At 42.3% G+C, this 23,986-nt stretch overlaps 3 protein-coding genes across 9 annotated transcripts in view; 2 read left to right on the forward strand and 1 right to left on the reverse strand.

The window, feature by feature from the left end:
- Positions 1 to 104: 104 nt before the first annotated feature.
- AP3M2 (adaptor related protein complex 3 subunit mu 2) lies at positions 105 to 9,493 on the forward strand. 4 transcript variants are annotated; one of them, XR_013942150.1, is made up of 10 exons: positions 106 to 509; positions 1,905 to 2,076; positions 2,543 to 2,680; positions 3,225 to 3,310; positions 4,051 to 4,184; positions 5,046 to 5,253; positions 6,075 to 6,219; positions 6,643 to 6,755; positions 8,405 to 8,455; positions 9,114 to 9,493. XR_013942150.1 is itself a non-coding variant. In XM_080568277.1 (9 exons), the coding sequence occupies exons 1-8, from the start codon at positions 237 to 239 to the stop codon at positions 6,741 to 6,743; spliced, it is 1,257 nt and encodes a 418-aa protein (XP_080424403.1). In that variant the 5' UTR covers positions 106 to 236; the 3' UTR covers positions 6,744 to 6,755; positions 8,405 to 9,493. The 4 variants fall into 4 exon arrangements, 3 of the variants coding, with proteins under 3 accessions (XP_080424405.1, XP_080424403.1, XP_080424404.1); XM_080568277.1 differs by having other exon boundaries at positions 8,405 to 9,493; XM_080568278.1 differs by lacking the exons at positions 8,405 to 8,455; positions 9,114 to 9,493 and adding an exon at positions 7,540 to 8,389.
- On the reverse strand, positions 8,777 to 22,734 carry PLAT (plasminogen activator, tissue type). 4 transcript variants are annotated; one of them, XM_080568273.1, is made up of 14 exons: positions 22,581 to 22,732; positions 18,464 to 18,547; positions 17,261 to 17,300; positions 16,714 to 16,845; positions 16,256 to 16,369; positions 15,725 to 15,899; positions 15,027 to 15,118; positions 14,607 to 14,781; positions 14,080 to 14,216; positions 13,574 to 13,769; positions 12,963 to 13,099; positions 12,735 to 12,875; positions 11,041 to 11,189; positions 8,777 to 10,107 (listed from the first exon to the last, which is right to left on the reverse strand). In XM_080568273.1, the coding sequence occupies exons 2-14, from the start codon at positions 18,527 to 18,529 to the stop codon at positions 9,949 to 9,951; spliced, it is 1,713 nt and encodes a 570-aa protein (XP_080424399.1). In that variant the 5' UTR covers positions 18,530 to 18,547; positions 22,581 to 22,732; the 3' UTR covers positions 8,777 to 9,948. The 4 variants fall into 4 exon arrangements, with proteins under 4 accessions (XP_080424399.1, XP_080424400.1, XP_080424401.1 ...); XM_080568274.1 differs by having other exon boundaries at positions 14,131 to 14,216; positions 22,581 to 22,731; XM_080568276.1 differs by lacking the exon at positions 8,777 to 10,107 and having other exon boundaries at positions 11,040 to 11,171; positions 22,581 to 22,734.
- IKBKB (inhibitor of nuclear factor kappa B kinase subunit beta) overlaps positions 9,131 to 23,986 on the forward strand; it is a 28,469-nt gene continuing 13,613 nt past the window's right edge. The window contains exons 1-2 of the mRNA XM_080568256.1: positions 9,131 to 9,267; positions 10,011 to 10,124. Coding sequence (XP_080424382.1) covers positions 10,060 to 10,124 — 65 coding nt within the window. The 5' untranslated portion in view covers positions 9,131 to 9,267; positions 10,011 to 10,059. The remainder of the gene's footprint in view (positions 9,268 to 10,010; positions 10,125 to 23,986) is intronic.

A 23,986-nucleotide genomic window follows, 5' to 3' on the forward strand; every position in this document is an offset into this window, starting at 1 on the left:
AATCGCGGGGCTCGCCGCGAAGCCCGCCCCGAGGCGTTGCGGGGGGCCCTTACCCGGCGCTGCCAATCCGCGCGCTGGGGGGCGGGGCCTCGGGGGCAGGGGCGGGGCCTCGGGGGCAGGGGCGGGCCCGGGGCCGGGCCGGCGGGGGGCGCAGGAGCGGACCGGAGGAGAGGCGAGGAGAGGAGAGGCCAGGCCCGGCCGCGGCCCCTACCCCGGCCCCGGCCCCGGCCGCCGCCATGATCCACAGCCTGTTCCTGATCAACGCGTCGGGGGACATCTTCCTGGAAAAGCACTGGAAGAGCGCCGTCAGCCGCTCCGTCTGCGACTACTTCTTCGAGGCGCAGGAGAGGGCCTCGGAGGCGGAGAACGTGCCGCCGGTGATCCCCACGCCGCACCACTGCCTGCTCAGCGTCTACCGCCACAAGATCTTCTTCGTGGCCGTCATCCAGAGCGAGGTGCCGCCCCTCTTCGTCATCGAGTTCCTGCACCGCGTCGTCGACACCTTCCAGGTGCGGCCGGGAGGCGGTTGGCGAAGGGCAGCGGCGGCCGGGAGGGGGACGGGAGGGGGACAGGGGCCGCAGTTGTTTTTCTCCTTTCCCTGTCTCTTAACGCTCATCCTGCGCCAGCGAGGGTCTCCCGCGGGTCCTGAGAGCTGGCGGGGTTAGGAAGGGACTGCCCAGGGTGGATCTGAAATCAGCATGTGCTCGCCGGCAGGGCCCCTCAGCAGCCGAGAGCTGCGCTTCTGTGCTGCGGTCTCACATCCTCCAGGAGCTGTGAAACAAGACCGAGCTGGACTTCTCTATAAAGAGTTTGTGCTGCTCATGTGCTTTAGTCAATCGGTGACAGTCTGCCCGCGTGTTTACATCTGATGATGTTTCTCGGAGGGGAATCGTGCTCCCTAAAGAAAACAATGATAGGAGTTACCTCAAAGCAGCTTTATTTCCTCTGTGCTGTAGTTGACACGGCTGCCAGTCAGTTTGGGGATGTAAAAGGCAGAACATGCCTCTTCTGCCTGCCAGCGATATGATTGTGCAGTCTGGATTTGAAATGTCTCGTGACCAGCATCCTACCAGAATACAGGAGATGCGAGTGCTTGGTCAAATGAGTATCACATGAGCTTTGCTTCCAAGTGCCAGTCAGACCGTGACTCTCTGTAGGCTCTGAGTTATCTTTGATTGAGCTCAGCGCATGGATTGACTGTTTTTGTTTAATCCCCAGGGTCTGAGTCCAAGCAGCATGGGGTTTCTTGTGTTTGACTTTTTGTTGCTGAGACCTGTCATATTTTCTTTAGGTTGCCTGAGACCGGTTCTCAGGCTCTACTGAGCTATTTGGCTAGACATGGCTTGCACGGAAAAGTAATTTAATTGGAAATTCCAAAGAACGTTGTGACAGTTGCATTCCCAGCCATCATTCTGCAGTTCTTTTTTTGTAGCCATGATCAGTATTGGAGTAACTAGTTATAAGTGTTACTACAATCAATCTGAGTTACTTCTGTTGAAATGGCAGTCAGCTCTGTTCCATGTTCAGGCCAAAAATGTACTGCAGGAAATATATGTTAATTAGTATTGCAGCTTAATCAGTTACAATAGAGCTGTTTTCAAGTGCCAATTAAAAAAATCTCTTGGCTATCAGAGCGAATCCCATTATATAGAAAGGAAATAGGAACACTTGATGATGCAGCGATTTGCCAGCTTGCTGTTGCGGTGGTTGGAGGTATGCTTAGAATTGTGCTTCCCCGTTGGAGTGTTCAGTCTCTCTGATATACTTCTGCTAACGTGTGGAGCTTCAATGCTATTTCACCTCTTGCAAGAAAAGGCTTGATTTATTTCTGTGTGGGAGGACAGTGAACTGAATGATCACTAAGTCTCTCCTCTAGAGATTAAGTAATTATTCCTTTTGAACAGGATTACTTTGGTGTCTGTTCAGAGGTGATGATCAAGGACAATGTTGTAGTGGTTTATGAGGTGCTGGAAGAGATGCTGGACAATGGCTTTCCATTGGCAACAGAATCCAATATTCTCAAGGAACTGATAAAACCTCCAACAATCCTGCGAACAGTTGTCAACACCATCACAGGTACAAGGAAACAAAAAGTAGATAAGCTGGTAAGGCCATGTGGCAGTATTCCTCCAGAAGTAAATCTGGACAGAGGTGAAGAAAACGTATGTTGTTCTGTACCTTTCTAAACCCCAGCAGAGGTGTGTTTTGGAAGTCCTGTGTTAGTGCTTTTCTTTGAGGTTTGTCCTGGTTCCAGCACCAGCTGCATGTTTTTCGTTTGTTTGTTTGCTTGCTTGTTTTGTCAGTGTTTTTTTGTTTTGTCTTTTAGTTACTTTTGCCTGTATTTTATTGTGATATGTTCTGGAGTTGGGTGTGGGAGAGATGCAAACTGTAGAATACAAGAAGTCTGGAAGAGTAATTGTTCTTCCACAAAGAGACAGAGGTTTCTTGGAAATTAATTACAATCTAGTTGGGTGAGGCCAGGAACTTGTTCTGGAGTGTTGTCTGTCTTCTGTGGTTGTTACGATTACCATTCTTTTTCCAGGAAGCACTAACGTGGGTGACCAGCTTCCTACTGGACAGCTATCAGTGGTGCCTTGGAGACGTACTGGTGTAAAATATACCAACAATGAGGCATACTTTGATGTGATTGAGGAAATAGATGCAATCATTGACAAATCAGGTATGGGAGTTGCTTTTGGCTAAGACAAGGGTAAGTTGTCCTGATGGTGCTGGAAGAAGGATTTATGTTTTCCGAAGAGGTGCTCCCTCATCTCTGTGTGGGAAGCTTTATTCCTATTCTTACTTGGGAATGTTGTCAGCTTGTAGGTGCTATTCAGTCAAAAATTTTAGAGAAGTATCAAAATTTTAAATCTTCTTCCTCTTCTGACTGTTCATGAGATCTTGTAAGCAACTCTGTACTGGGAAAATAGAAGGTGACGGGAAATTTTGTACAGGGCTGTCTCCTTAGTTTTAATGTATCTTAGCCTTGTTAGAGTTGGGAGCTATTGCTGTTGGCCATTAGAATGGAAGTTACTGTCATCGGTGGTTTTTACGTATGTGTATTTTCTTTAAAAGTGGTTGGGAATGAGAAATACGTCGAGGAGGCAACATAATGAGCTTCATAAAGACATTAAATTCCCTTCTGCCTTGTTGATAGTTTTTCCACGTTGTAATGAATTTTGACCAGGTTCACGTAACCTCCTGTGTTTATTTTATTGTTGCAGGTTCTACAATTACTGCTGAAATCCAAGGGGTGATTGATGCTTGTGTCAAGCTGACTGGGATGCCAGACCTTACCCTGTCCTTTATGGTAAAGCTCAAGGATGTATCTTTAATTAAATCCTTGAAAAGGGCTTCCCAGCCATGCTACTAAGATCTCAGTCTCACCGTGATGTATTCAATTAGATCAGAACCTGAGTATACCATACAAGAGAAAGAACTGACAGTGGGAACTCATAGTGAACTTCAGCAACTTTGAGTGTAAAGATTTTATTTTCAGGTTCTTTGTTGAAAATACTGTTAGCGCATTCTGTGACTAAGTTTCTGTGATATCGTAGTGCTTTAGGCAGATATTTTAAAGGGCCATCCTTTTTAGAAGTATGCATCAATATAATTATTTAACATGATGGAATTTGCAAAAATAGAATTGAATATTTTAGTTGGAAGGATCTTAAGAGATCGTCTAGTTTAACTGCCTGACCGTTTCAGGGCTAACCAAGAGTTAAAGCATGTTATTGAGGGCATTATCCAAATACCTCTTGAACACTGACAGGCATGGGGTATCAACCACCTCTCTAGGAACCCTGTTCCAGTGTTTGACCATCCTCAGGGTAAAGAAATTTTTCCTAATGTGCAGTCTGATTAGAACTGAGGATATTCAGTGCCGCTATTGCACAGATGTAGCAGCATCAAATGGCTTAAAATGTCTCAATGTAGATACGTTCAAAGGTGCAGAGTGTCAAATGCTGGGCCCTTCGTGGATAGGAGATTGAAGAATTTAAGTAGTTATTTTAGGTAGTACTACCTTCTTTAACCTTTCTTTTATTTCAGAACCCTCGGTTGTTGGATGATGTCAGCTTTCATCCATGTGTACGGTTTAAGCGCTGGGAGTCAGAGAGAATACTCTCCTTTATTCCTCCTGATGGAAATTTTCGCTTGCTGTCTTACCATGTCAGTGCTCAGAAGTAAGTGGTGAATTTAGTGCAGTGAATTATGGAATTTGGATCTCCTTGACTAGAAAGAAGGATGGGGGGGAGAATGTCTTTTAAAGATTAGGTAACTTCTTGTGCCATGTGAAATAGGGGTGTGTGTTAATCCGCACTTTTTTTTTTAAATGTGTTTTCCCCTTGTTTGGAGCAGTGATTCTTGTCTTTTTACTGGTCAACCTGCATCTGTCAAAAACTGGTAGCAGATGAACAATCTAGAGTGGGAATGAATTAGGCAGTATGGAGTAACCAGGCTGTTAATTTCCTGTGTTTACAATTTTTTTTAAGATAAAACAAACTAGTTTGGTAATCATGTTGATTTTTTCGATGTCTTTTTTAATGAAACTGCAAGTTCTTGTCAGCTGTTCGCACTCTTCTGGAAGCAGGCTACTGACTATCAGTTGGGGTTACAGATGTTAAAGCATTTTGTTAGACTTTGTCAGGCTTATCTCAAGTAGTTGAAAAGGAGTGTGGGGGGAAAAGTCAAATTGAAAGCATGCAGTTCAAGTGGTGTTGCTCTGCCTGGGACTACTTACCATCTTGGTTGTGACATGTGAAAAGTTTCTCCCCTCTCTTGCTCAATCCTCCTATCACATTGGGTGTCCTTACCTGTCTTGTATGACAGTGGAAAACTAAGATACGGGAAGTTTGATTTTTTTTTTTAATAGTAAGAAAGACTTGAGGACAGCATTATGACTTTGCTCTTTGATTTGGTAAATAAAGAACATAGATCTCATTGCTTTCCCTGCTGCAGTCCTTGCCCTTTTTACTGGGAACATTGAAAAGCAAAGATGAAGGCAAGAAATTCACAAGGTTTCTTTGTTATTGTCTTTATTCTAGTCTTGTGGCAATTCCTGTCTATGTTAAACACAACATCAGTTTCCGTGATAGCAGCTCACTGGGACGCTTTGAAATCACAGTGGGGCCAAAGCAGACTATGGGGAAGACTATAGAGGGAGTGATGGTCACTAGCCAGATGCCAAAAGGTGTCTTAAATATGAGCCTCACACCCTCACAAGGAACACACATCTTTGACCCAGTTACAAAGGTGAGAGAAAGTAGATTTTATTTATTTATGTAAATCTTTCAGCAAATGAAGTTGAATTATTCATCCTTTCAAGATCATTCCTTTGAATGTTGATGCCCTGAAGGCAGTATCTTTTCTTGGGTGAGAACTTAATATGCCCCTGGTTTTTGAACAATTGCACTCAAGAAGTTGTTTTACGCCCCACAGCAAATAACTCAGTGCCAGAATGGATTTAGTTTTGGTTGCATAGTGTGTGCAGGAAGTACAAGGACCGGTGTTATACGATGAGGCAGTAGTTTAGTGACTGGTTTACGGATTTCTGCGTATGTGGTTGTCATGCACTGTATGCTAAGACTTGATCCTTTGCAAATGATGAGGATTTCAGTTGGTTAGTGATTTCCTGCTCCCCGCTGGTTCAATATTATCTTTCTGCGAACTTAAGAAGTTTATCCACAGTAGAGCATCAGGCAGCACAGCTTCAGCCACATAGAAAGGAGGTGATTCTGTGTTATCTATGTCACTGTTACCCATAGCAATTGTGGCTTGTAGCACAAATAGTGGAAATACCATTGATGGTAGACTTTTGGGGAACATCATTGGAAAGAGAGGGAGAACAAGGGTCTCTGAGACAGCTGCTCCTTAAGTCTTTACTATGTCTGAAGTGGAGGACCCGACTGGATGGAGAGGAGGAGTGTGTGTTGTATGTCCAATATGAAAGGCAAGATACTGAGACAAAGAGCTTTTTCATAGAGAAACGTTAAAAATTGTCATTGGAAGGGGATTATTCTTTAGAGGTTGTTACTGTATTTCTGCTTGACTGCTGCATTTGTTGTTCCTTGAAGTTGCTCTCATGGGATGTGGGGAAAATAAACCCCCAGAAGCTGCCAAGTCTGAAGGGAAGCATGAACCTGCAAGCTGGGACATCAAAACCCGATGAAAATCCCACTATTAACCTGCAGTTTAAAATTCAGCAGCTGGCTATATCTGGTAAGTGACTATCAGGTAAAGAAGCTGAATGTTTTCTTCTCTGTCAAAGTGTTTACTCTGCATGTAGCTGATACAGCTCTTCAGACCTTCTCTTCAGAACATCCTATCTGAAAATTGTGTGCTTTGGCAACAGATAAATAGATTTCTTCTCTGTTGCTCTGTGAAACAGCCTATGTACATCCTCTTGCATTTCTTGCTTAAAGCCTCATACATAATTTCAGAGTATGGTTGTGTTTGTAAGAATGATTCTGACAATTAGCAATTGTCAGCTTTTATGTTTTTATTTTTTGCTTTTTTCCCCCCTCCATTTCCTGCTTGCTAAAGCTTGCTCTCTGCCCCTCTAGTATGCTCTTCCGTTCCTTTATCCTGAAGGTCTGTGTTTGTGGCAGCAGTCAGTCTTATGCTATATTTGTTTGCTTTTAGGACTGAAGGTGAATCGCTTGGACATGTATGGGGAGAAGTACAAGCCCTTCAAGGGGATAAAATACATGACTAAGGCTGGAAAGTTCCAAGTCCGAACTTAAAGGATCATGATAGTGAGGAAAAGCACTTTCCTGTTTCTCCTATCCCTAGCTGTTGGATATAGCATCTCCCCAATCTGTTTAGGGTTGCTCCCTTGCCTTTAGCCTGATCAGGATAACCAGCACTTAGTGTGCTGGGGAGAAGGGAAAAGTAAAGTTAACCTGAAGCCGTCTCATCCCTAAATAAGCCTGAAGTATTAGCAGCAATGGCAGATGGGAGAGGAGTTCAGGTCACTTGGGACTAGTGAGTCAGATATAAGTTTGTACCACCTTCATCTTACTGTCTTAAAGGAAATTCTAGGGATTTATTCCCCTTTGTACATCCTGTTCCTTATGTTTTGGCTGGCTTTTATCCCTTTTGTAGATGATATGAAGTTGAATTTCCACAACGTTCTATTGCACTGTGATGGTCTGGCATCTGCCCTTCCCCATCACTGGATGTTTGGTTGGAGAGCTGTAGTTCTTGGCAGCAGAGATTAGCTGGCCATTCTGCCTTGATGAGACTGAAAGAAGTGAGAAGGTAGACTGTCCCACCCAGGATGGGATTTTAAGAAGCCTGAGATTGGGGGTGGTGCCACAGAGGGAGGAAGCAGGAAAAAATGAACACTTTTCCTTGATATTTTGTAATCTGTCACGGTCGTTAAGTTTCTTGAATCTTTGGGGAGTAACTGGAAACCCATCCAAATTTTAGTATGGAATCCTCTGAAGAGCCACCTGTAGCACTTCTTATCTTACAACTGACGGATGGTGACATCTGAATGTAATTCTGCTTCTGTTCTTATTTCCTCAATATTTGGAGGTTGTGTTTCTCCTGGCTTCTTTGGGGAGTCAGGGAGGAGGCAGAGGCATGACAAGAATTTGCTTGGAGACAGCACTCTGATGGAAACTCTTTGAAACTGAAGCTGCAACTAAACGAAGACAATTGCTATCCCAGTAACTTGTTGGAACCTATTTTTCTTTCTGCCTAACATACCTAAAATAACCTAAAAAAAAACCCTGCCTAAAATAACATTTTTATTTGCAAATGAAGGTGATACCAATGTTCTCCTGCTTGCTTATGACTTTATTTGAAATAATTATGTCCTGGTACCTTTGTAATGTTTCTGGCTGTACCTCATTCCAGTTCCTGTCTGAATTAGCTGCTGTGCAGGTGGATTCAGGCCTGTGTTGGATTTCTCACTGGGACCATCCCTTCTGCAGGAGCTGTTGCTGCATAAGCCCATCCCAGTCTGTGCTGCATCTCTCTCTGTATAGCATACATAAATATAAAATGAGGCATATGCACTGTTCCGTATTGTTTGTAATGTGTTCTTTGGCCACTAGATGCCAATGTGTTAATTTCTCTGGTATCAGAACTTGTTACGTGTACAGTAACTTATGGACTACAGCATTTGTCAGGTGGCTGTGAAGTCCAGCATGTGTGTAGTTCCTGCTTGTGAACGGAACAAGGTGGCCCTAAATGAAGGCTAACACAAATTCTGTTTTGCCTGTGATGGGATACTTGCAGTGGATGAGTGACATCTTGATTTTGGAATTGCAATTTTCAGTTCAACCGGTGAATGCCACAGCAGGTGGCCTTAGTGCTGAACATATTCAGTGCAAATACAACCTTCAACAAGGGCATCAATAAAATTAATTTTTACCTGTCATCTGTGTCATTTCAGAGTGGTTTGTGTGGTCTTTACAAGATGCACAGTTGAAGTTTGAGGATGAAGGTAAATTATAACAACTGGACCTTGGATAGTGGGTACCTTAGGGAGATGAATGTCTTCATACAATTGGTTTTATAAGCTTAGGAATAAATTGTTGTCTGAAGAGCTAAAATTAATTATTTTCTTTATAACATTTTCTTTATAACATGTAACAATCCTGTGTTTGTTTGGATCGCTTAGACTCTGTTAATGAATCTGTTCCAAACTGAAAAAGCAAGTGGTACATTGATATGGAAATAAGTAGCCCACACCTAGAGCCTTGCTATATCTATTGGAGTCTGAAATCCGCTTAAATAATGAAGTAAAATTTCATAAGGAAAGAACTTAATCTTGATTGGAATTTATTTTAAACTTACAGCCAAATAAGAAATAACATTTTTATTTGCAAATCCATTTTTGATCCTGTGTTAGTAAGAGTGTAGTAAATTCAGTGGGTAAGTGTAGATTCTAATATTTTGGTGGACAAGTTTAGACCTGTCAGTTGTTCTTACAGTGGTGGAAAGCTTACTGTTAAATCAGACAAGCACAGAATAGCTTAAAATACCTGCATAGTATTAAAAAAATAAAATTCAGAATTGTATAGACAAGTACATCAAAAGATTATTTATTTATTCTGCCCACCCCACCCCCATCCCCCCCCAAAAATAAAATGTTGCTGCAGCGTGTTTGTGAAGTGGACATTACACAATATGTCCTTTTTGCTCTGTGAGTCCCAAATGGGAACAGCCTGAGCTAGGAAGAATCTGCGCAGAGTAAGGGCTCAAACTCAAGACTCCCTTCAAGGATTCACCTCATTGCAGGCAGCTGTGTTTTGGGTAAGAAAGTACACATCTTTCCATTGCACTTTTAACATACGTTCTTGTTATTCCACATGAGATCATGAAACTTTCTCTTCTAGCCCCTTGTTCAAAGGGAGAAACTTTCCTCTGTCCCATGCTTTAAATGCTCGAAAATCAGTATGCCTCCAACGGGGGGGGGGGGAAGGGGTTTGTGGAAATTAATTTGAATAATAAGTAATCCCCTTTGTGAAATATGTTCGTATATACCCTAGGAGAGTGTTATGGAAGACATATGTCCATGTGTCCTTGAGCATCCTTGACAATGTTTGAGTCCTGTTCCCTCAAAAGAGGGAGATGAAAGTTTCAGGAAATGAAATCTGTCCCCTTTGCCTGCTGCTCACTCCCATTCCCAAAACAATATAGCTTTCATTTTGCAAGCCAACCTTTGTTTTCAATTGTACACATGGGACTGATGAAACGACAAAGCTTGGAGATGTAAAGGGGATGAGGGGAAGGACTCTGCTTCTGATAACCTGTAGTGGGGAAAAGGGAGTAATTTGAGAAAGTGCCCTTACCACACATGGCAGCTTGTTTTCCTCTTTTACAGAAAGACACAAGCATCTGGGCAACCAGGATGCCCTGTTAATATCCTTAAAACACCCCAAAGGAATTTGCAAGGGCATGATCACAAGACTGTCGATAGTTCATTTTTCTTCTTCAGGATTTCACGTTGTTCTGAATCCAGTCAAGATAACGATTCACATTTGTATAAACGCCAGGTATGTCTTTGCGGCCACAACCTATTCCCCAGCTGATGATTCCAATTAGATGCATTCGATCATCCTTCATACAGACCAGAGGCCCTCCAGAGTCACCCTGCAGAGAAGTACCAGGTTAGTAAAGAATCACCTTTTTTTGTTTGTGTTTTGTATTGTTTTTTTTTTCTCACTGCATTTAATTGTGCATTAGATGCCATCTCTTGTGTTTTCCTAAATATCCCGTTTAATATACTCACAAATCAAGAGACACCATGCTTCTAATGCTCTTAGTAACAACCCTTTTACATAAGCAACTTCTGTGTTCTAGGCAGCCTCCGTTAGTGCTTCTCTTGTATCAGGGGAGACCAAAAACACTCTAACACTAAAGTGTCTCACTTTGTATGGCAGTTATTTATGAAATGTAGGTGAGGTATTGCTAAGAACAAAAAAAACCCACAACTATAAAGTTCAAACTATAAAGATCCAGGCTTCTTCATACTGTTGTGAGTAATAGTAAATCATGAACATTAAAGAGATGTTGAAACTGAAGAAATGTCAATCTTTGTTTTAGGTATTATAATTTAATGCGTGCTCTCCTGTTTCTCATGTTACAGCTGCTCATTCTCCGCTATCTTTTAGTCTTTATTATTTTATTCTCCACTTTCCAGTAGAGTGGCACCTACATCTCTTACAGAACCTACTGCTGAATGTTTTGGTGGCTCACATAAGAGAAAACATTAGGAAACCCTGCTGAGGTGGAGTTTCCTGCTCAGTTTTGTGATATTTCCTGTATTTGGAATTTTCAGTCTGTATTCTGATTTGCTTGATTGAACGTGGCCTGCATTCTCAGCTATGAGGAGAGGGGAGAAAAAAAAGGAGAAAAAAAATGAAAGAGGAGCCAGCAGTTCTATTCTACTGAACAGAAGTTTACTAGAATTTCATGTAGTCAAATGCAGGACTTCTTTAAATTATTTTCTGAATATTTTTGTTTGGTTCGTTTGCACTATAAAGGACAGACCTAGAAAGAAAAGAGGAACAGAGGTGGCTTTACCTTGCAGGCATCATCAAGGTTCCTTGTGTCTCCTGCGCATATCATATTGTCTGTAACTGTCCGGTTGTCTAGATGCTGTGTTGTGCACCGACTAGCTGGAAATAGTCTGACGTGCCCTTCCTTCAGGTGCTCTGAATAGAAGGGAGAAACTGGAAGGGACATGGATATATATATACTTATAAAAACTTTGCAACTCAGTTTCTGCAGTTTGGGGAAGAGACAAAAAACTAGCTAGTGGCAGGAGGGGAGGGTGGCACAATTTCCTTAACAAAAGGGTCTTTTTTTAATTCTTGAGGGTTCTGCTTTGCTCATGAGAACAACTTTAATCTAGTTGAGAGAGTATATTGCTTTCTTAGCAAGCAATATTAGCGATGTTTCAGAGGTTCCTACTGGGTGCAAAATAAAGAGCGCTAGGTTTCTTGGATGGATAAGTCATCTTTGCACAAATTACATCAATCTAAATGAAGTCATAGTAACTGCATCTAAAAATCACTACCTGTATGAAATGTAACCTTGACTTTTTAGTATTAGACTTCTGTTAAGAAAAAACAGGTGTTGTACACAACACTGAGTAACTGGATAGGAATACACGTGTGCTATTTTAGAATGGAATAGATTTATTTTTGTTTTGTGCGTTCACAAAGCTGAACATTGGCAGGATTGTTTTTCAGTCCAGTTTTGAATTACAATTGCAGTATCCCTTTGCTCTGAATGAGTTTATTCTGTACTCCCTGTAAACAATGTGAAGGACTAGCTTGAAAAGCATATGGTACACTCGTATGTTAAATTTTCAAGTCTGTTCCAAAAACCTTAACAGCACAAATCATGATTTGGACTTCTTATGACAGATGCTTCACAGTCGCTGCTTCAGCATTTACAATTTAAAGAGAATAAAAAGAAATAAGGAGAAAATACCAGTAAAATAGCTGCTTTTTTTGCTCCTTTTTGCAATATAGGTTAGACTGTGTATATCTCCAAACAGGTTTTATTCCTGTTTCTTGTTTGGCTGTGCTTTTTAAAATAGCTCACTTTAAAAAAACATTCACCCAGCAAGGTGGTTGATGCCCCATGCCTGTCATTGTTCAAGCAGCATTTGGATAATGCCCTCAGTAATATGCTTTAACTTTTGGTTAGCCCTGAAATGTTCAGGCAGTTGGATTTAATGATCTTCATAAGTCCCTTCCAACTGAACTATTCTAACTCATTTAGCTGGCCTTATAATATATATCTAGGATCATCACCTCTTTAGCTTTTTTGTTAATCACTGCACAGCCAATGTGTCTTTTAGAATAATGCAACTACCTGCAACTGTAAATCTCAACAGAAATGGATTTCTGTCAGAATGACAATGTCTAAGTTTAATGTTAAATGCGATAAGTATCTCAGTACAGCAGAAATGTGGGAGCCTTGACTGCAGTTTTTCTCTTATCCGTTCTGTCATTTTCTGTGTTTTTACTATTGGAAAGTTTCAAGACTCCAGTAGCCCATGCTGCTGATAGATCTCAGATGAATGAAATAACTTGGACCAAAACTTCTTTTTGTATATGTTTCACTTACTTACATGTACGTTTTGGAGTGCTGATATAAGCCCATAAAATAATTTTTTGGGGGGTCACACGTCAAACAATACTAAGGGCTTGAATTCTTTGAGGGCAGGGGGACCTGACTTTGGACCCGGTGTATCTTGTACTTACATTCTTCATTTTTGCCATAACCAGAGATCTCGCATTCCGTCCAGTCAGGCAGCTGCAAGTTTGGTGTTGGGAGGCAGGCAGCACGGACAGTGTCTGTTTCAATAGCACAGTCTTTTGTGTCAGATTTCAACTGCAGCAGAGCTGAAGAGAGAAAAAATGACTACTTGACTAACATCAAGCTTGAGCAAATCATAACCCATCAAATTATGATGTCAGAGAAGTTCTTACCAATGTCATTGTCGTAATTTTCAGAGTCAAATCTCTGATGCACAATGTAGTTCTTCACTTGAAAGTTCTGTTCATTCTCCTCAGGAGTTGCTCGTGAAGTCCTGCCCAGCACAATCTTCAGCTGATCAGTACTAAAGCTGAAAAATGAAAGTTTTACTTTCTTCCTGTGTTAACTGGAATGGACCCTTTCTTTGAAGATGTGCTGTTGGAACTTCTGCTTTTCTTACTTTAGCACTATTACTACTTCATTGCCCGAGCAGTTTAACCTCAGATGTCCTATTTGCCTTAGTTTTTGCAGTAATTGCTTAGAGTAATTGCACCCTGGCAAACCTCCTCTGTAAGGCCGTTGCTGTTATCAAGTTTCAGATGGCTCTGCATTCTATACTGACAGCTTTGTTCTTCAGCTATTTGGTATTTTGCTGTGGTACCTTAATGCCATACAGCCAGTTTGCCTGTCTGTAACGTTGGTCACATTTTACTCCACAAAATAATTCTATAGAGTTAATGGCTTTTTCAAGTCTTTCACCCTTCCAGTAAGGCTAATACTGGATGCTTCCAATCTCCAGAATTTTTGGTACGATTTCCCAGACAGTACTGAATCCTCAGCTCACCCTTCCTCAAAACAGTGAGCAGCTGACAAAACCCAGCAGGAACTGATCAGAATTCCTCCACAAAGGAAGTGCTCTCCAGGTGCTCGGCGATACTTCACAAAGATGGCAGCTTGCCATGGGTGAGCTTCAATGTCTGCATGGGAGCCGACTTTTATGCGGTACTGGCGTACTCTACGCTGCCGTATGCCACAGGTGGCTGTGGATGACAAACATGTGTTCAGGAACTCTTGCACTGAGTTTGAGTTAAGAGTCTGCTAGTTGTCACTGCATATCAAGGCAGCCTGGCATCAACTGTTCAGTATGTGACTCATTCCTGTTTCCTAGGAAACTTGCATAGATTGGAAAAAATACAGTAAAGAAACCCTGTCTTTTCTGTCTCCCAGTTCTGCAGTCTTCTCTTCTGGCAGAGAAGGTACTTCTATAACAGCTGACCTGCAGAATCCCTATTTACCCCAAGCAGCTTTTTTCCCCACCTCTTATTTTACTGTAAGAGACTTGCAACACACCGAACAGTAATGCCTCAAAGAAAGAAGAATCAGGAGTGTTAGGAGCCTTACAACAGGTAGGCACGTTACAGTACTCCCATGTGAGCTGACTTCCTTTCAGTATGTGGCACCAGGGCTTGTTGTCATTGTCAGGATTCCTGCAGCACAGGACGGAGAAGAAAAACTTGTATCACCAGGTTTGCAGGGATTTTGGGGAGAAGGAGACACCTGAAGAGAGCAGGTGGGGATCTGACTGTGTTCTTTTTGTTTTTTTTCTAGAGATACAGAGAGCACAGGGCCGTGGGGAATTTCTCTTAATGTAGTCCAATGTTAGGGAAGTATACAGAAGTCAAGTGGAACGAAGATTACTGTTGGCAGTGAGCTTTATTCTCCACTGTAATGTATTGCCTCTACTTTAATAACCCATGTAAACAACACGGATTAAATAACCTGGCTTTAATAACCCATGTAAACAACATGCCCAGCCTCGGGAGTACCACAAGAAAGCTTACTGTTATTTATTTAATTCATTCTATAACAATACCTACCGGCAGAAATTGTGACTGCCAAGGCCTAGCTGGTAAGCATCTCTTCTCCATGCAGTATATAGCTTGCTGACAATGAGTTGAGAATTCCACCTCAAACAGGTAGCTCCAGAACTGGTAACACTGTGACTGCCTCGGTAATCCGTGCCTCTTCCAGTTTTGCAGTTGTTGTTCCCAACTTCAATAAGAAAGCTGCATGTTAACTGATGCATGTAAAACATCAGCTGTTCCTATTGTCATTTCTGTTAAGGCATCTATATATTTGCTCTACTTATGTCAGTCTCTCTGTGTCATAAATATAAAAAGCTTAAACATGATTTAACATGAGAATATTAACTTTTCAGTTACACAAGTCTACAGAGAACCCTTATATATGCAGTGAATCATGGAAGCTCTAAAGTCCATTCCCTGTCCTGCATGTACCTTTTGAACAGGAGGGTACACTGCAGTATTCCCAGATGTACTTTCCCCCTTTATAGATATAGCACCAAGGTCTGGAGTCCTCATCTGGGTTTCTGAAAGAGTTAATGCATAATGCATTTATGCAATATTATAAAGACATTACGCATCATTATAAAACTGTCATTATTAGTCTCAAGTGTGTCATCTAGTACAGTAACTTGATCCTGCTCAGCAGTGCAGAGGTGGGCTGAACCACCAAAAGTAATTTGTATTCTTATTTTAATTATAAAAGCAAAGAGTATGTGGAGGTGAGGATGAGACAGGCAGTAGCAGGACTGGCTAACTTGTTTGTGCAGTTTAGTTCATTTGCAGGAAGCACTATATTTTAGAATTGTGAGGAGGATCTAGATCTGCAGGCATAGGTGGCAGGAAACTGGCTTGCAAAGGGAATTTTAGGCACTGAGAAGGATGCGAATGGGCACAAGGGAAGACTATGGGGTGAGAAAGGCATGCATATTTTAGTCCAGCATAAACATCTACTCTAGATGGATGAGAAGTTGAGATCTGTCTATAGAAGTTGCAGTTGCTGCTCTCGTACTGTACCGTATGTGCACCTGTATGCAGTGTTCTGTGGCTGATATTAAACAGCCTCTCTTTTGCCCCAAGCTCTCAGAATGGGCAGATTGTTACAGCTCTGACATGAGTCACGAGTCCCTCACCTGCAATAGTTGTGATTGCCCAATCCCAGCTCAGCAGCATCCTTTCTCTGGCCGCTGTATGTCTGGTCCATCAAGCCATTGATATTCCAATTCAAGCATTCAGCTCCACTCTCTGTCCTGCTCCACGTACCCCTGTATGTTACTCCAGCATCTTTGTAGCACTTAACTTCAGTATCTGAGCAAAAGGGAACAAAACGTTACTAAAAGGACAGCATCACACACTGCTTCTCCTGTCTCTTGTTCTGATTAAACTTGGCTCCCAGGTGCCTTGTCTTGTAAGTTGGTGAAAATGTCTTTCCAAGCAAATTGTAAGGATATACAAATATCTTCAGTTTCAAAACTTAGTGTTTTATCAAGAGACACTGAGATCTACCTAGGTGTCCTTCTCAAAGGTCCTTTGTAGTATTAGCTTTACCATGAAAAGAGACACCTTAACAGAGAGCCCAGTATACAGTAGCAGTTTCTGAGTATCTCTCCTTTGTGCCCTACGACCAGCAGCATTGTTCCCATTAACTGATACATTATACTTGCCTATTTCGCACTGCTTCCCAGAGAAACCTTGGTGGCACTGGCAGATGAAGAGCTGTGGGGAGTAATAAGCCTGTGAACACTGGCCCCCATTGTAGCATTTATTTTTAGTGCAGGCTGTGCAGTAAAGAAAAGTCAAGAAACAGTTAGAATTCACAGAAGTAAACAGCTGGCAATGTACCCACCTGTCCTTCTCTTGTCAGTCTCCTTTAGCCTGATCTACTTCCCCCTGCCTAAACGCATGTAGTGCCACATTCTTCCTTTGTTCCATTCTCTCCGCATTCACTATTATGAGCCTTTCTCAGCCCCTTGTTCATTCCTCCTTAGTTCTGCCTGAGTTAGTGCATATTAATGCTTTCATTTCAAGCAAGGTTTTCCATGTGATATCTCCTTCCCTGACGGTGGAGCTCTTTAGGATATCATCTCCTACCCTTTCCTTTCTTTTTCTTCTTCATACTCACCTCTGATGGGAACAGTGTGGCAGCGACTCCGACCGTTGTCACACCTACAGTATTCTATTCGGCTCCTTGAGAGCCTCAGCCAGCTCCCCCTGTGCTGGTATATTTCTCCAGATGAATAGTCTGTGCAAATGGCTGTAATTAGAGAAAGGAATCTCTTTTAGAGATTCACTGAAAAGACTTGGTTTAGCAAAAGAACTCTTCTCTTTCCAGGATAAAAAGTATCCATGATGGGGGAGCATCTGTCTAGCAGGCAACTCTTCCTCCTTCCCAGACCCAAATTGTCCCATCTCTCTCACTGTTATGCTGCTGGATGTTCTATTCTGCTAGTGAAGAACGGGGGGTGGGGGAGGACGGACTTTGCTCTTTGAGCTGTAGATGGTATTAATACTCCAGTATTTTGTCTTCTAAATCTGCCACTGTCAGATTCCCCCCCTTCCCCCCCAACCATGGAGAACAGCTTTCAGGCTCTATTCCTTCAGCATCATCTGGTTTCCTGTCCTGTGCTCATAAAGCTCCAGATAATGCAGTTGTGGTTTGCCTGGCTTACCTCTAGATCTGGCTCCCCGTTTGTAACGCATGTGCCAGCTCTGCAAGCAAAGAAAGTTAATTCTGTGAGTAACTGCTCTCTTAAGAAGACTGAGAGAACAAGTGCCTCCAAAGGGACAGTCCTCCTCTTGAGGTCTTGCAAATCAGAGTAGTGAAAAGTGCCTTCAGTACTTCAGCATGGGTACTGAAAACTGCAAATCATTGAATTACCACCGATTATAAGGTTATTGTTTGTCATTTGAGTGATGTGAACTTGGTGATGTGTTGTGCTTGCATCAGGTGTGAAGTGATTATGTACTCTTGGGGCATTGCAACTGTTAGCTTGTCAGCTTTCTGCTGTTTGCAGGAGGTCCAAGGAAATATTTTCCAAAGACATAAAAATATGAGCAAGCAGTTACTTTTGCTCAGCAGCTGTTGCTTGCAGTTTCCTTATGAGCCTTTGTACCTTGATTAGTTTTGATTTTTTTTTTCAAAGCATATTTTACTAGCTAGTCATAACAGGAGCTCAGCATGGACTGGATCATGTGTATGCAATGGAGTGTGATCCTTCCTTTGGCACAAGCCTTTCACTTGTTATCCATCATGTTGAAGTACTGAAATTGGGGTGGGAGGAAGGAGGAGAAAGGTAGAGATACATCTCTTGCAGCCAATTAAATAAAATATTTTAAAGTTTTAAGCATGAAACCCATTTAGAAAACTTCTTTGATCGGGCACAAAAGAAAGAACAGCATAAAAAGAGGAAGGCTGGGATAACAATTTTTTGAGAAAGATACTAAACTTTTTAGAATTGTGCAGTGTTTATTTAAGGTATGCAATGTGAAGCTTGGAATGAGAGGACATGGAAACCATCAATGGCTAGTTGTACATGAGAATAACGATGAAGGTGAGGCCAACGGAAAGGAAATTAAAGGGTTATTGTGATGGATCTCTTCCTAACTGTGAACAGTATTTGGCTGAACAGGTACACAAGGAAGATTTGGAGGCGACTTTCTTACTGAAATGAAAACCAGACAGGATAACACATTAGTAGAAATCCCATATTAGACATAGACTGGTTCATATGGCTTTCCTTCCTCTGATTTATAGTGATAGAATGAGATCCTCCTTTTGTCTGATGCAGACAGCTGGAGTCGCTAGCAAGGAAATGCTGCTGAAAACAAGGTTGAGTGCCTGCAGATGGCAAGAGCATTATTTACCTCCTTACCTGGCATTGAGTAATTGTGATTGCTCCCATCAGCAGGAGGAGATATGGGAGTGTTTTCCACATCATCTCCAGATCTCAAGTTATCTATAGAACGTTAAAAAAAAAAAAGTTCAACAAAAGTGTTTTACAGAGTGAGTTACATTCAAAGTAGTGAGTTTAAATTAAGGTTTTAAATGATGAAAATGCTTTTTACATTAAGTCCCACTTTCTACTCTGCAGTTCTCAGCAATTAGGCTTAGCTGTCTTGGTGTCCCTGAACAGAGGAAACCGCCAGGCTGGACCTAGTTGTGCTTATACTTGATAAATGTAAAAACCCTACAACCCTAAAGCATAACCTCGTGGATCTGGAGGAAACTCAGAGCGTGTTTCCTGGAGAATAACACTTGTAGAAGGAAATTGAAAGTCCTTTTTCCCAAGGTTGCTGGAAGCCAATAGTATCATGCCCGTTATTAAAGAGATGACTTGTCTAATAAAGGAACGTAACATTGATCAGGAAGTGTTAACTGAGATTCAGGTCACTGAGTCCCATCCAAGAGATCTCTTGCAGTGGCACAGAAATCCGCTAATAACAATGGTTTAAGAAAGTTTGTATTTTCTGTCCAGGCTGCTGCTTTGGGTGAGAGTGAGGGCTGCTTGCTGATGAACTGCATTGGCAAGGAGACTATGGTGATGATAGGTGGGGATGCTTTGTGGTAGGTGGTGATGATAGGTGGGTTGCTATGTCTTCATTTTTCAGTGTTTCTATAGCTTCTCCCTTTTTTGGCCCTGCTGAGCTTTCAGTTTCTACTATTGTTGTATGTTTTTGCTAATAATTGAGAGTATGTTGAACATCTGACAGGCTATCTTTTGATCTGGTGCTCTCATTGTTACACCATTTCTTTCTGTGTGTCACTTCTATGCAATCACAACTGCATGTCTTATTCCCTCAAATCGCTTTGGCAGCTTTATGCAGCAAGAGATGGGGATGAGGTAGAGCAGAGGGCGGGCTCTTGTTTCCATCGCCAGTCTCTAGGGCTGCTGTACAACATACTGGATAGTGGTTTCTCATGATTAGCCTGCACCAAGGGGAGACAAAGTTGCAAGTCAGACTGAAGAGATTCACAGGAACAGCTTCTGAGAGCCTTAGTTGCTGCAAGTCCTGTCTTTGTGTCACATCTTGATGAAATCCATGCGCTCCAGAGCAGCTCTCAGGGGTATATATTAATATGCAGATTTTGTGGTAATCTCCATATACTTTCAAGTCCTTTCTGACCTCTTAGGAAGCATGTTGCATTATACAGCAAGCCTTTAAAAAACACACGACCTGAGTTTTCCAAACAGGCATTGACTTCACAGGAATATGCTAACTGCATTTGAACTCAGCCAGTGGTGTTCCCAAAGCTGTAATGCATAATCCAAAATCATGCAGAAGTCACTGGGCTGCTGCTGAAGCCCTGTGTTATATGATCCTTAATCCCTGCAGCTGTTGCTCATTATGGGAGCTGTGCAGGGATGTGTTCTGAATCTCACAGCTGCAGGATTTTAAATTGCTAATTGTTAGCACCACCAGTCATCTTTGTTGCCATCTGTGGAGGAGGCTGGAATTTCTTGCTGACTGCTTTAAAAAACAAGATTCTGCTAGCCTAGACTTTGCGTAGGAAAGATCACGAAGTGAAACTACTTACCTGAGCTGCTTTGTTAGCATTATTCTGTGGGAAGCGCTATGAGGAACTGTGGAGACTTTATTTCTGAGGTACATGCTAAGATTCTCTGGAAACAGGGCAACACTGGCAACACTTTTTTTTGGGGGGGGATCGGAGTGGCAGAGCTGGCCTAATTAATTATCTTGGGAGAAGTCCTAGGTGCCTGATACCAGAAGGAAACTAACTATAGCTAGTTTTAGTGAGGGAAGGGAGGTTGAGAAACAGGGAGCTATTTCAGTCTTGGAAACTGACATGAAAAGAGTCCCTATTTATGAATTACTTGAGTGGCTTAATGTTATAATTAAGTTTATCCTGTATAATCTGCTGTACAAGCAGATTCTAGTCTTACGCTGTACATACTTCTAGTGCGGAGTGCTACAGAATGTATCCCTGAAGTTGCCTTGTGTCAGATACCGCATCCTTGCTTCCAGTTACTTTTCCTGCCCCCTGTTCAGGCTAGCTTATATTGCAGTGCTACAGCCCTTCCTTCCTTCTTCCCCTCTCCCATTCCTGTCCATCCATTGGTGGCTGGTGTCCCACTATGCATGGAAAACTGGTAACAGGTTTCGCCAGATGTTTGTTTTCAGTCCTGAGAAAGGTACGATACATGCCAATCAATTGGAATGTTCTGAATGATAAGCCCTATCATACTGAAACCACATGGCTCTTTGACAAATAGCATGTTTACAAGACTTCAGGCAGAAACGTTCAACCAATGTACTTTCTGGTACTGCTCTCATGAGCAGTTTGTGCCTGCTGCTGTCATCTTGTTTCCTCTCTGATCAAGAAATACTCTAGCAATAAGACAGAGGCCTAGATGTGTCATTCTGATGTTCTGATTCTACGCTTTGAGGTACAGTAAAACAAGGATATATGATACCCTAAATTTAGAGGCTCTCAGGCTTAATTCTTTTAGAATTCTAAATGAATCAGAAGCCGCCTGTTTTGTTCATAATCACACTTAGGACATGTGAGTAATAAGGAAGTATTGCCCTTTGAAAGAGAAACAGAGAGAACAGGGAAATAGAACTCACGGGGATGAATTAGGAGGCTTGGCTAAAAGCAAAAGTTTGAAAAACAGTATGAAGATTTTGAAGAATGGAGTGAATTGATAAAGTAGATAACCAGGCTTGCAATGAGGACTTTCTGCTTGTAGAAGAGCCAGCTCTATACATTTTTTTTAAGGTATGCCTTTTATGATAGCCAATATGGAATGGAGTAAGCTGGAAAAACATTATTGCGACTAACGTGTTATAGCATTTCCCTGGAGACTGGATATTCCATGCTAACTAAATAGATCAGCAAGTTGTGAGTTGTTGCATATGGTACAGGCATTGTGCTAGTAGCATACACCTCAGTACAGACCTGGAATTGGATGCAGATAAGGAATGCTGCAGATGCAGTGTCTTTGCTGAAGCATCATCATCAGGAATACTTTAAATTGCATATTTTGACTATTAATTTATTAATAACAGCTCTTCTAAGAAGTGAGAGTGTGAGTATTATCTTATAGATGTGGCATAAGACCTAAAAAAGGGGTATAGCTTATCAAGGTCAAACAGAACATCATTGGTAGCAAGTAAAGGTAGCTTCCCCCCCATCCCTTCTAGTCACCTAGTATAGAATACTTGCTTCAATTCTGAATCTTCAGCATTAGCAGCTCTCTTGCTGATAAACCACCATCTTGGTCTAGATCAAACAAAGGACTGCAGGTCCTTGATGCCTTTTCCTGCCTTTTGGGGAAAGTGCTGCCATATCCCTTTTCTAAACTGAGCGGATGAGTATCAGACTTGTACTGTTTCTCTTTAGAACATCACAGTGGACAAACGTTTGCTTTTGGGGAAAATAATTTAAAATTTTGAAGTCTTTCAAGGCAGTGGAGAAAACGGGCATTTCAAGCTCTGGCTTCCTTTGGGGAATCATTCTCAGTATTTCCTGTCATTTGAAAAGAATCATGTTTAGGAAGAACTGAAGACGACCCGCCCCCCTCCTCCCCTTTGTGCCTCCATTATCCTGGTTGTGAGCCTGGGGTGAAATGTGTAGTCTGATCTCCCAGGAAGACAGTGAATTGTCCTTTCACACCTGGCTCTCTAGGCTTCTCCTTACCATCAGAATGTTTGTAACTCTTCCTTTGCTAGTTCTTTTTCGAAATGTTCTCTGTGGAGGAGGCTCCTCCCTGCTAGCTGTTCAGAGCCTGAGGCCATTTGCCCTTTCCCTGGAATAGCTTGCTGAGGCTTTCTTGAAGCAACTAGAAGCTAAAAGTTTTATCCAGCATTATAAGTCTTCAAAAGCTGAAAAGCAATAGCTTGGTTAGTTAACTACTATGATAACCTAGTAGGCTTTATTAAATAGTATTTAGTAGTATTTAATGATGATGCCAATAACGTTGAAAACAGGAAATGCACTTCTGGAAACAGGTGTAGAGTAGTACATACCTTTTTTGCTTTTTCTCTTCTATTTTCTGCTGATGATTTCCTTCCCAGACTAGGCTCTTTCTGTTTTCCACGTCTCTGTTATGATCTTTCTGATCAGCTCCCGTCTTATTTAAAACTCCTCTGAAAGGGGTGGAGACTAAAGAGGGCAGGAGGGTGTGCTTCCCGCCCCCCTCCCCTTCCCGAGAGAAAAGATAGCAGCCAGGATCTTGGGATGATCTAGGACAGGGTGGCTTGTGTCCAGAGCACGAGGGAATGTTCGGGGGGAGGGGCGGCAGGAGGAAAGCTTGCTTGCCGACGTCGGTAGGGCATACTGGATTTTACAGCCAGTTTGCTTTCTTCATACTTTATTCCAGTCTGAGAGCAAATTCAGTCTTCAAAACATTTTTTCTGCATCGAACAACTTAAGCTTCAATTAGAGTGAGAACAGTAAGTATCCCATATGAAGAACTGTCTCATCATGCTTCTAGGAATGTGAGGGAAGAATGGCCTAGGCAGTGCCCAAAATGAATGCATGAATGTTTTATTTCTAACACGGCCGTAGGTCTGTAGGCTTAGTCCTAGTACTGAGAAACTCCTGCTATGTCAGAATGACATCCGTCTTTGGCACAGAGACCCTGACTGGTAAGTGGAGCAAAGCGTGCCGTGAACAGTGCTGCTGGGAGAGGAAGTGGTCAAAGGAATTCCCAAGTTAAGTGGGGACAATGAGCAAAACTTTGGATCCTTGGTTAGAAATAAGGAATAGCATGTTAAGGACCAGAGAGTTAAATGTTGACTGATACTGTCCATCTTAGAAAATGAAACTCTGCTCAATGAAGGTACAGTCCCAAAGCACTACATTGTCGAAGTGTGGCAGAAAAATCAAACGAGTGGAGTGGTTTTAGAACTGAATTTAAGGCTGGGTTTGTTAAACCTGGCTCTGTCCTCTTTCGCACCCTTCCTTCAGGTATTTATAGGCATTGATAAGGTCCTTTCTGAGCCATCTCTTCTCCAGCCTGACTCTCTGAGCGTTTCCTCATAGAGGAACGCACCATCTCCTTCATCTTTGTAGCCCTTCATTGGACTGTCTCCAGTATGTCCGTGTCTCTCTTGTACTTGGAAGCTCAGAACCAGACACAGCACTCCAGGAGTGGCTTTACCGGTGCTGAGTAGAGGAGAAACATCACCTCCCTCTACCTGCTGGCAATGCTTTGCCTAATGCAGCCCAGAAATACCATCAGCCTTCTTTGCAGCAAGGGCACATTGCTGGTGTATGTTTAGCCTGGTGTCCTCTAGGAGACCTCTGGGTAGTTTTCTGCCTAGCTGCTTTCCGGACAGGTGGCCCCCAGGATGTCATGGTGTTGTTCCTACCCAGGGGGCAGGACTTTGCAATTCTCTGTGCAGAACTTCATGAGGTTCCTGCCAGCTCA

The sequence above is a fragment of the Anser brachyrhynchus genome (assembly GCF_964034855.1).
Source record: "Anser brachyrhynchus genome assembly, chromosome: 26".
NCBI lineage: Eukaryota > Metazoa > Chordata > Aves > Anseriformes > Anatidae > Anser > Anser brachyrhynchus.